Source organism: Lepisma saccharinum, chromosome 13, assembly GCF_977018435.1.
Source record: "Lepisma saccharinum chromosome 13, izLepSacc3.1, whole genome shotgun sequence".
NCBI lineage: Eukaryota > Metazoa > Arthropoda > Insecta > Zygentoma > Lepismatidae > Lepisma > Lepisma saccharinum.
The window spans coordinates 21,631,079-21,643,350 of record NC_139241.1 but is presented as its reverse complement, the minus strand read 5'-3'; the positions used below and the strand labels follow the sequence as shown (position 1 = coordinate 21,643,350).

General features: G+C 35.3%; 1 protein-coding gene across 1 annotated transcript in view; it reads left to right on the top strand.

Moving 5' to 3' along the window:
- The window catches only part of LOC145996719 (uncharacterized), a 63,326-nt gene extending 52,309 nt beyond the window's left edge, over positions 1 to 11,017 (top strand). Inside the window, exons 3-4 of the mRNA XM_083133244.1 lie at positions 5,943 to 6,023; positions 10,779 to 11,017. Of these exons, the coding sequence (XP_082989370.1) occupies positions 5,943 to 6,023; positions 10,779 to 11,017 (320 nt within the window). The remainder of the gene's footprint in view (positions 1 to 5,942; positions 6,024 to 10,778) is intronic.
- The last annotated feature ends 1,255 nt before the right edge of the window (positions 11,018 to 12,272 follow it).

Genomic DNA, 12,272 nt, shown 5'->3' with positions numbered 1-12,272 from the left:
TTTGCTGTTATCATTGAAGTGTATAAAACTCTTAATTTTGAGATACTTATTTCTTGGCATGGCCTTTCTCACAACATCTACACATAAATCATCATCTTTACTCCAAAAGTGCTTCTCACTGGGCACCTTGTGATAGCCTGATAGTAACAGAATCCCTAAGAATCGGTATAACTCATAAAGTGATAGAAAACTGCAATTCGTTTTTTATTTCTGTTGCATACTTCACAGACTGTGTAGTAATCAAATTCAAAACGTCGCAATCGAAAAACATTTCAAAAACTTGAAGCGGAGATTTGCCTGCCAATGTACTTTCCATATCGGCTGCCTGTGATTCTGCACAAAGACCTTCAACTTGCAATTTGGTGTTCACTGGGTCACATTTCCTCCAATTTACATCATATGTTGATAGCTGCCTCTTCTTCAATCCCCCTCGTAACTTTCTACTTTTGCTGCAACCAGATGTAGGGATTTCTTCAGGTTCTTCCACATTCAAAGAAGAAGACTCCGTGTTTTCTTCATTTGGTACAATTTGCAAAACTAACTCACCAGGAACATCTGCAACTTCCACATCATTTATTTGATCATCTTCAAAAATATCTTCATCGCTGTGGATGTCATTATCGGGAGGCAGAACCACCACCACACTCAGTTCTGCAGAGTTGTCAGCTACGGCTGGATCAAGGAGAATATCCTTTATTTCACTTGCTGTAAGCCCCTTCCTAAACATGTCGACAAAGGTAAGATGATGAATAACGGGTACTGTAACATGCAAGCTGTTACCTCCTGACACGCAAAAATCACAATGGCTTTGCATACGCAGCTACTCGTTTGTCTTCTGTTGCAAGGAAGCTAGAGACATCTGTGAGGAAAAAGATGAAATTGATACCTTTAAGTTCCAGCGTCCTATAAATAGGACAGCAAACTTCATTACCATTCCACAAAGACAAAAACCTCGTGGGTTTGAGATATTCTTCATATAAATCGTATGGAGACCCTTTCAAAGTTATATATAGCATTTTTACATGCCCACTGAATATTGTTTGCAAACTAGATGAATGAAACTGATAGCATGACATAGTACTAAATATTGCTTTAATTAACTGTACTTTTACTTACGCTGTTCTCAACCCAAATTGTTATCTTTATTTATGAACATAGTTATTAATATGCTTTATTGAATAATAAAACAATTGTTTTTTCATAAACTTAGTTTTACATTTAATAAAAATTAAGAAATCAACTGTCCTATTTATAGGACGCTGGTACATAATGGGTTAATAATTTTATACAAAAATACTTCTTTTCATTTCTTTCACGTATTTCACAAATATCTATTGTGCATGTGGCAACCCTGAAATTGAGCCTAACTCTACACGCAACCCACCAACGCCTTGTGTAAATTGGGTTGCCTAGTTTAAAATGTCGTTGTCCTAAAACTTTTGAGAGACACTGTACAAAATAACACAGATTGAATAAAAGGGCAAAGTTACAAAACATGCAAATAGCCACAGACTATCGAATATATAATATTGAAATGTGTTTGAAACTAACATAAAAATGTTTAAAATGCTGTGTTTTAAACTTTCATTAAAATGTGAAGTAGTGTGTTTTAATGTTTAACACAAGCTGTTTCAAATGTTTTTGTTTCAAACATGCCAACCTTGTGCAACATTGGATGTTTCGGTATCCACTTTTAGGCAGAAAAGCAGAATAAAGAACATCAGAAACACTATTAGTGTACCTATGTTATTAGCTATAGAGCGACCACAAGGAAATGAACCTTTGGCCAAAAGTATTCATGCACCTTCCCCACTATTCTTGGGACAGTGTTGCTAGATCAGACTTGAAAAAATTGGGAGATTGTTCCTTGGGGAACCATAAGATGTGCTAAAATATCAGATCTGCGAGTAGTGGATGAACAAATTTCTCTGGGGGTGGATGTGGACAGGTATACACATTGAGGGCAAGGAGGGCAATTGCCTGCTAATCGAGGGGTGCCTCCAGCATCACTCAGCAACCCAACATTTTTGAGTAGCAAGAATCCTGGAGGCGCTTGCTACCTGGTGGCTTCACTCAACATAAAATTCTCTTACTACCTGTGGTCAACATATTCGTCTGACGTCTGCTAGTTGCAAGTAAGATGGCGGAAATTAGGTGTGTTGAATAAGAACAGGTCTTTGATAAATTTTCTCAGTATGATATGAAAATTCTGATAGGTGACTGTAATGCACAGATTGGCAAAGAAGAGACATTTAAACCCACAATTGGTAAAGAAAGTCTTCATGAATTAAGTAATGATAATGGTATAAGATTGAATACTTTTGCAACTTCAGAGAATTTAATTGTGAAAAGTACCACTTTTAAACATAAAGATATGCATAAACATACCTGGTCTTCTCGAAATGGTAAAACTCATAATCAGATAGATCATATTCTCATTGATAAGAGAAGGTATACTAGTATAATTGACGTTCGTACACATAGAGGTGCTGACTGTGCCAGTGACCATTATTTAGTAATTGCTAAATTAAGAGAAAGACTCGCAGTGATAGATCATAAGCAACGAAATCTCAAAGTTATAAAATTTGATACAGGAAAGTTTACTGATGAAAGAATTAAGAATGATTACCAAATTAAACTGTCAAATAGATTTGATGTTTTGCAGGATTTAAATGATGATGAAAATATAAATGAAACAAATGTAAATAAGAATTGGGAACACATATGTAATGCAATAGAATCAGCAGCTAAAGAAAGTATAGGATACCATAAACCGAGAAAAAGTAAGCCATGGTTTGATAATGAATGTCATAATCTAATAGAAATAAGAAATCAGGCTAAACTTAGGTGGTTAAATAACTCTGATGATACAAATCTAAACAATTATAATAGAATAAAGCGAGAAGTTAACCGCACGTTTAGAAGTAAAAAAAGATATTACTTGAAAAGCAAAATTAACGAAATTGAAACAAACAGCAAAAATAAAAATATCAGAGTTTTATATAAAGGTGTAAATGAGTTTAGAAAGGGGTGGCAACCTAAAGTAAACTTGATTAAAGATAAAGACGGTGATTTTCTAGCTGACCCAAGCGATATTCTAAATAGATGGAAGAACTACTTTAATGACCTTTTAAATGTCCATGTAGGAGATAAATCAGAAGTAAATAAAGTACACACAGCAGAACCTTTAGTTCCAGAACCTAACTTGACTGAAGTCAAAGATGCTATTAAAAGGCTTAAGAATAACAAAGCACCTGGCATTGATTTAATACCAGCTGAGTTAATTAAATATGGTGGAAATTCCTTAATATGTCAAATTCATAAATTAATTTGTTTAATATGGAATAAAGAAGAAATCCCTAAACAGTGAAAAGAATCCATAATTGTTCCTGTGTTTAAAAAAGTGATAAAATGAACTGCAATAATTACTGTGGAATTTCTCTTCTCTCAACAACATACAAGATATTGTCTAACATTCTTTTAACAAGACTAACACCATATGCTAATGAAATTATAGGTGATTATCAATGTGGATTTAAATGTAACAGATCAACTACAGATCAAATTTTTCTCATCAGACAGACACTTGAAAAAAAGTGGGAATATAATCAAAATGTCCATCAGCTATTCATTGATTTCAAAAAAGCATATGATTCGGTCAAAAGAGATAAATTATATAATATATTAGTAGAGTTTGGAATACCTAAGAAGCTTGTTAGTATGACAAAAATATGCACCAGTGAAACAGAAAGTAAAATTAGTGTGGGTATTAATATGTCTGACAAATTTACAATTCAGGATGGGTTAAAACAAGGAGATGCATTATCTCCATTGCTCTTTAATTTTGCCTTAGAATATGCTGTTATGAAGGTAAAAGAAACTAAAGAAGGACTAAAATTAAATGGTGTGACTCAGTTGTTAGCATATGCAGATGATGTAGACTTACTGGGGGATGATGTGAATACAATTAAGAATAATGCTAAAATATTTTTCAAAACTGCTAAAGAAATAGGTTTGGAAGTTAACAAAGAGAAAGCAAAATATAAGCTTACAGGCCGAAACCAAGTGTTAGGTAATAATCAAAATTTAATTATTGATAACAACTCGTTTGAACCAGTTTCCAAATTCAAATACTTAGGAGTAATATTAACAAATGAAAATTATATTAAAGAGGAAATAAAAATTAGGCTTAATTCAGGAAATGCATGTTACTTCTCTCTTCATAAACTTTTGTCTTCTCATTTAATATCTAAGAAACTAAAAGTTAAAATATACAAAACAGTAATTTTGCCTGTAGTATTATATAGATGTGAAACTTGGTCCCTTACATTGAAAGAGGAACATAAATTGAGAGTATTTGAGAATAAAATCCTTAGGAAAATCTTTCGACCTAAAAGGGATGAGGAGACAGGTGAGTGGAGAAGGTTACATAATTTAGAACTACATAATTTGTATTCATGTCCAGATATTATTAGAATAATTAAATCAAGAAGACTTAGGTGGGCAGGCCATGTGGCATGAATGGGAGAGGAAAGAGGAGTTTACAGGATTCTTGTTGGGAAACCTGATGGTAAGAGACCTGTAGGAAGGCCAAGACAAAGATGGAGGGACAACGTTGAGATGGACCTAAGGGAAATTGGTAGGGATGGAAAAGAGTATATAGAACTTGCTCAAGATAGGGAAAGATGGAAGGCCTGTGTTGCTGCAGCCATGAACCTTCGGGTCTAAGAAGGCTAGAGAGTTGGTTAGTTGGTAGTTGAAGAAGAATTTGATGGATTAAGGTATTCAGTAACGGAGCCGGAAGATATTCACGACCGATTGCAAAAAGGTAAGTAAAGTACATAGCTCTAAGTTTAATAATTTTTAAATAATTTGGCCCAAGTGCACCTTTAGGCTGCGCATATGAAATACTTAAATAGTAGCATCTTTCCCGCCACTTTATTCTTGGAGTTATCACCAACCAAATACTGCAGTTAAATATTTTATGAACCCAGCACTGTTCACAACATTAAGTTTTTGCGAAACGGTTAAGCATGCTCATGCAAATACGTGTCCATATTGTGGCCGAGCATATTAAGTGGTCGACTTGAGATCTCGCTACCCAAGTTCCTGGGCCCGAGTCCCGGTATGGGCATGGATATCATTTGTGAATGTCCCTTCATGTATGTGTCCAGCTTCTTTTACAAGGAAGATTGACATCACGTATCGAGACTATTTCCTGTGTGAAATACATTATATTATTTTTACTGGTGCACCATATCAAGAAATGCACTGTTTAAGAAGAGAGTTTTTTTTTATTATCAGGGGGGAGGGATATCATTTAGATGATTATCGTGAAAAAAGTTAATAATAAATACTAGTAAAATATTGTCGTATATTCCTGTTTAAACGCGTGCTCGTGCAACCTTATTTCTATTGCTTCTGTGTACAGAATTTTTTTTCTCAGCTTCAAAACAAACACAAGAGAATACTTGCTTGGAAAGGATCATATTTTTTTAGCAAGTTTTAATTTTTTTCTCTAGAAAAGATGGCTTATGCATGTATACATCCCATACATATGTGCATGCATTTTTTTGACACACACAACCGTGTAGTGTGTATAGGCAATAGAGGTTTCATACACTCGCATGCAAATACGTGCCAATGAGATGAAAGGATGGTTTGAGCCTGGATACTATTGTGTGAATTATTTATCTTTCAACACAATTGAAAATTGTGTGCATATTGTGTCAGTTTCCAAATGCTTGGTGCTAATAAATATGGTATGTCATGCAAAAAATAGTGTGGTAACATTTTGTTCATGTTGAAATACGAAATTCAACCTGAACAAATTACATATTACAACACATTCCTATGTTTATAAAAGTTGTTGGTATCACTTCTGCATGTTAATGTATGCCCCTTGTAACCCAGTGATAACAGTTATTAAATTTGCATTTCAGATTTTGACTTTGTAACTGCATTCTCCAAGAGATATGCTGGAGCTGCTGAATTGACAGAAGTGACTGACAGTTCCCTACAAGGTAGGTTAAATAAAGTGTGGACACTGGATAGAAATTTATGTGTCTTTGTTTGTAGGTTCCATAAATTATGACATTATGTATGAGTAACCAGAAGCTTGCATAAATTGCTTGGGTTAAATGTAGTATCAAATGTATTTCAAAGGAACATCATGTATGTTTGTACGATGTGCAAATATAAAAGACCATAAGTGCTCGCCATCTTGTAACAAAAGTGAATGAAAACAATAATACACTGTGCAGGAGGATATGTTCTGGGCACAAGTGATTTTGGAAACAGTAAATTTGAAGAACCTGGGTGGGCCCAAGTTCCTTTTGTTTTATTGCAATTTCATCAGGCTATGCATGCAATTTTTACATGGTTCGATTTCAATGTATGTCTGTAAACACATACTGCAGAGTTTTAGTGATTACTTAAGGTTTTGTAAGGTATATGCTTCCGTGGTTAGGTTAGGCAGGTTAGGTTTGGTTCCCTTAGCATTAAAAAAAGTCCCTAAATGCATTCTACTAACATTCCGATTTACTTCTACATTCATTCCCACGCTTCTATGATATTTACTGTCGCTTCTTGACAGAGGATATCTTGTCCATGAGAAGTGTGTAGGGTAATTATCAAGTTGTTGTTTTTCAACATCAATAACTTTTTTTGAGTCCAAACAGTGCTCATTACTTTAAGGAAGGTTCAAATTTCGTGTGACAATGATTTCCAAAATTCTACGATAATTAGTCTTTGTGCTAGGAGAAATTATGAAACAATCGGAACCATTACCATGTCAGAACTAGAGCTGAGCCAATACCAATCTATCCGTTGAAATTTTCCACTGATACCATTGTTTTTGATTCATTAGCAGCTTGTCCAAGAGCAACATGTATTCCTTTTGAAAGGTTTATTCACCCTTCCTTGTGACATCTGGGAAATGCTGAACAAATCCCCACCCTTGTGAGAACCAGATGATTGACAAGATCAAAAGCTGCGACCAAACTTCTTTTGGACATGTAAAGGTTGTGTGTAAATATAATAAGGCATTAATTTCCAATTCCTGCTCACACACTCTTGCAGTAAGAAAGGTGAAAGTTTCTGAAACCAGCATTACTATCATGCTGGGTTGTTTCCGGGCCAGATGATTGCAGGGCTGTGTTCGAATTGACAAGCGCTCTTTCCCATTTAGTCATTTGAATCTACATGTCCCCTTGAAGTACGGTTGTCACTTTCCCCACCAGGTGTCAGCTCTAACATCAACTACAGTGATCTGGGGGTGCAGGGGTACACTACAGAAGCAGAAGGCAAACATGAAGCAAACATCACAATGATTTCCACCAAGGTAGTACTCATATTACATATGTGGCATGTGATTTATTCTTTTACAACTTTTCTACGTACAGTGTTGTCGATAAATAGTCCAAGTAGCACAGAGTTTTACATAGTCTATTCAGTAAATGTTGTTTCATCAAAGTAAACATTGCAATTGCAGTATGGCTGCCAAGTGCAGGGCAACAGCAAGTTGAAACATGCACCTTTCAGCTCTTCCCACCAACTTCATGTATTTTGCCAATTTAAACAATGGCAGTAGGCAGATTCTGCTGGTGGAACAATGCTCTATGTGGCATCTGCTGCCAATTCGAATGCTGCCCAGAATTCTTCAGACATATGAAGAATTAGTGTTTACATGAAATTGAAGGAGGCACACATTCCACCGATTATTTATGTGACTACAACACGCACTTCACAAAAAAATATTGACAAAATATTAACGAATGTGTGAGGTTTATATCGGTTTAACATTCAAAAAAATGTCCTAAATGAGTACTTTCTATTAGGCCCCTTTTTGATTTTTGTACCATCATGGAAAACCCGGGAAATATTCTTTAATTCTTACATCTTCGTTGAGACACGAAGTTCACAACAAACTATAGACCAAATATTATCGAATGTGTGAGGTTTGTATCTAGGTAGTCTTTATATAAAGTCATCTATATAATTACTTTCAATTAAACCCGTGTATGATTTTTGTTCCGTCACTAAAAATCCGGGAAATATTTTTGAATTCTTACTTCTTTGCTGAGACAGGAAGTTCACAAGAACCTATAAAACAAATATTGTCGAATGTGTAAGATATGTATTTAAGTAATCTTTATATAAAGTCATCTATATATTTACTTTCAATTTAGCCCATTTATAATTTTTGTTCCGTCACGAAAAATCCAGAAAATATTTTTATATTCTTAGGCCCGTATTCATAGTTAAATCTCAAGACACTGTGTAAGAGATTCTTAGCCAAGACGATCTTGGGAAGGTACTCATGTCTTCAGGACAGTGTCGTTTCATAGTTGTATCTTGAGAAAACTCTTGGCTAAGATCCTCTCTTCCCAAGGAAAGAAACCTTCTGTTCGCCAAGATCTCGATCCTGAGATGAGATTGACTGAAGTGCTGCCAACATTTAAGAAATGCAAGAGAAAATGTCAAAAGGAACAACAAAACACATTTTTAAATACATTAATAAATTACCTGAAGTTATAACAAGTGTTGTAAAAGTACATTAGTTTTGATAATTGATGATTTTGTTACATAAGATAAATTACTTTCCTGTATTTATTTGTTTTTCTTGGGTCAGCGTAGGGCTGTATGTTGGTAGTAAAACAATAGAAAATCACGCAGCGGTGTGCAGTCAAAATGCAAATTCATGGCAAAAGCTGTAGCTTCGTGTTTCATTTACAGTACATACACGTTGATGAAAGAGAAATAAAAAGGAAAAAAGGGAATTATCTACAGTTGGAATAAAAATTGTAGATAGTCGAGTTTGGACTCCAAATAAAAAATTACCAGTAGTTAGTCCTACATACGAGGGTCACTATTTATATTTTGAGCCTAACAATGAAGAAACAGGAATTTGGCATTGAAAACTGCTTTATTGTTTTTCGAAGTATTCTCCTTTATGGTCAATACTCTTTTGCATTTGTTCGAACCATTTGTCAAAGCAGTTTTTCCAATCTTCTTGAGACACCTCCATAATATGGTTTTTGAACGCATCAACGGCGTCTTCCGCCGACGAAAATCGTTGTCCACGCAATTTATTCTTGACATTCGGGAACAAGAAGAAGTCATTGGGTGCCAAATCAGGACTGTATGTCGGATGACCCATCAATTCGATTTTTTGACTGTTCATAAAGTCGGTTGTTAGACGAGATGTGTGACAGCTAGCATTGTCTTGATGAAGAATGATCCGACGGCGTTTGTTTGTTTTCCATATTTGACCGAAGACCTCTGGCAATCAAATTGTTGTGTACCATTCAGAGTTGACCGTTCTACGTTCCTCTAAAGGCACAGTTGCCACATGACCAGTTTTCCCGAAAAAACAGGCGACCATTTGTTTCGATGTGCTTGGAGCACGGACAACTTTTGTTGGATTGGGTTCATCTTGAAACACCCATACAGTGGACTGCTGTTTACGTTCCGGCTCATATGCATATATCCATGATTCGTCACCTCTTACAATCTTATATACGTCTTTTTAAGCATCACGATTGTATGATTGAGCATTTTTTTGCACCAATTGACGTGAGCGTCTTTTTGAGTTTTTGTCAAATTGTGTGGGATCCAACGAGAACATACCTTTCTCACAGCTAAATGATCATGTAATATTTTATATATGCTGGTGGAACTAATCTAATGCCTATGGTTGCCTCAATCTCACAGTATGTCACATGATAATCTTGCAGTATAAGGTTTTGCACAGCATCAATGTTTTCTTGAACAACAACTGATTTTAGACGACCTTCGCGAATCTCGTCGGTGAGCGAATGGCGGCCACAATTAAATTCGTTATACCAGCGTTTCACAGTGGTAAAGGATGGGGCATCATCGCCAAATGTGGAAGTAAGTTGATCGATGCACTCTTGTCTTGATAATCCACGTCAAAAATCGTAAAAAATCATTGCACGAAAATGTTCACGAGTTAATTCCATTTTATTGTTGTCGCGCAATCTCCAAGGCAACATAAACAACACAAATGAAGCTATTGAGAAAACATTTGAAGTACGTTATGGTCAATAATGCCAGACGATTCCATGCAAACGTCAAATCGCGCCTAACTTCAATCAGTGTTGCCAAGGCTCAAAATAGAAATAGTGACCGTCGTAGAAACTAATTACATCAAAATTCAGTTTATTGAATTCTGCGTTATTCCATGCTAACCATTTTTGTTTTTCGAGTATACCTTCTATTTGTAATCGTCGTGAAAGCAAAATAATAATAATAATATGTGCCGTTTTCTTATTTTTGAAAACGATCGCTCTGAAATTGTATAAATAAGAAACGTGTGGTCCAATTGTAATAACATTTTAGTACGGTGCAGACAGGAAGGTTTTTAACAATTATTAATTTTTAGAGTTTTAAAATTCGTCAAAAACAAAAACTGCTCTCATCAATTTTGCGAAAATACGGTATCTCAGTATTGAGCAGTTTACAAATACAATTTTGGTCTTGTTTTGAAGCTTTTTTCATTCGTTTTTCAAATCCATTATCATTGTGAAACCGATTTTATACATATTGTTATTCAATGGACATAGATATGTGACGCTATATGCAGGTAGTAATGAGATATGTTTTTAATAGATTTTGTATCAGTCAACTAAAGCAATGTTCAGATACATTATATATTTGGAAAATGCAAATCATTTGTGAATAAACTGTATATCCATAAGCATAAGATTAAATAAAAAATTTAAAAAGCTTTAGTTAAGCGAAATGACTATTTACAGCTGCAAGCAGGCATTTGGTGAATCTGATGAACTTGAAGCTTACCAACCTTATCCATTCTTTCTCTAAAGCATCAATCTGGTTGAAGTCAACTTCCTTGCATGAGGCTAATACTGGGATGATCCTCCACTTGGTACCCATATATCAAAGTGCAACAAACGAGAAAGGGCTATCTAGTCCAAACTTACCTGCACATTGTCATGCTTTTCAGAAAACCATCGAAAATATGTTGATCAATTAGTTAATATTTACAATTTTCTTCTGAAATCTACATGATGTCCTCTATCCACATGTATAAAATATGCTACAGTTTATACACATTTTGTCAAATTTATGAAGGTTTTTCTGTAACTATTTTTGAGAGAAAAATAAAGTAATAAATAGAAATACCAAAATAACAAACCCAAAATTCTTGACTTTTTCTTAACATGTATTTAATCGCCCCCTACTTAGGTATAGTTGGAAATGAAGTAAATATATATATTTTTTAAAATGATAAACCCCTACCATAACGCTGGTTAAGCTGTATTTAACAAGAGATTTAGACTTCTTTTAATTATTAATGCATGTAAAAATTAATGCTTCATTAAGACATCATCCTGGATGAGGAATTGACACATAACTTTAATATTTTTAAAAAACTTTATGCATATGAAAATGTAATTCTTAAGAAACAAAGCAAAAAAATCCTTAACCACAACCCAATACAATTTTAGATTTCCAGTTATTTAATTATCCCACTACAGGTATATAACAACAGTATATATTATACTGCAAAAATTAGGAAAAATCTCGACAAGCATAATTTCTTGACATACGTCTTCACTGGTAGACAGACACCCTGAAATAATCCATGAACAATAACCTAAAAACTTCTTCTTTGGATTCGAAATTGTGACTATAGCTGCGAAATCGAAAGGTGAATGCTCATAATGAATTTCTACAATGTGCATATAAATTGTTCATTCCTATTCTCAAGAGTATAAGCAAAATGCAGTGATGTAATTCAACACAAGTACAACTAAAATTCATCAACGAAGAAAGCGTAACATTTAGCAGTTGGAATTTGAAACAGGTAGTTACAATACATGTGGAGGTGGCCGCGGTGGCTCAGTCGGTAACGCATCTGATTACCATGCTAAAGGTCCTGGGTTCGATCCCCGGCCGGTTCAAATCCGGGAACTTTTCTAACGGTGAAAGCGGCCCCGGCGCCCACCCAGAGTCGAATAACATGGGTACCTGGGGGAAACCCTGGGGGGTAAAGGCGGTCAGGGGCGTGATGCTGATCACATCACCCCCACTCACGACCGGATCAAGAAAGTGTGGGGCGTTACCCCCACACCCCCTATACGCCTTCATGGCGTGGTGCTAAGCACAGGGGAACACTTTACTTTTTACAATACATGTGGAAGAGATATGTGGTGTGATTATAGCCTGGCATTCATGCACCATATGAGTGAGGAAGGGCAGGTATGTCCATCACATATCCAGATTAT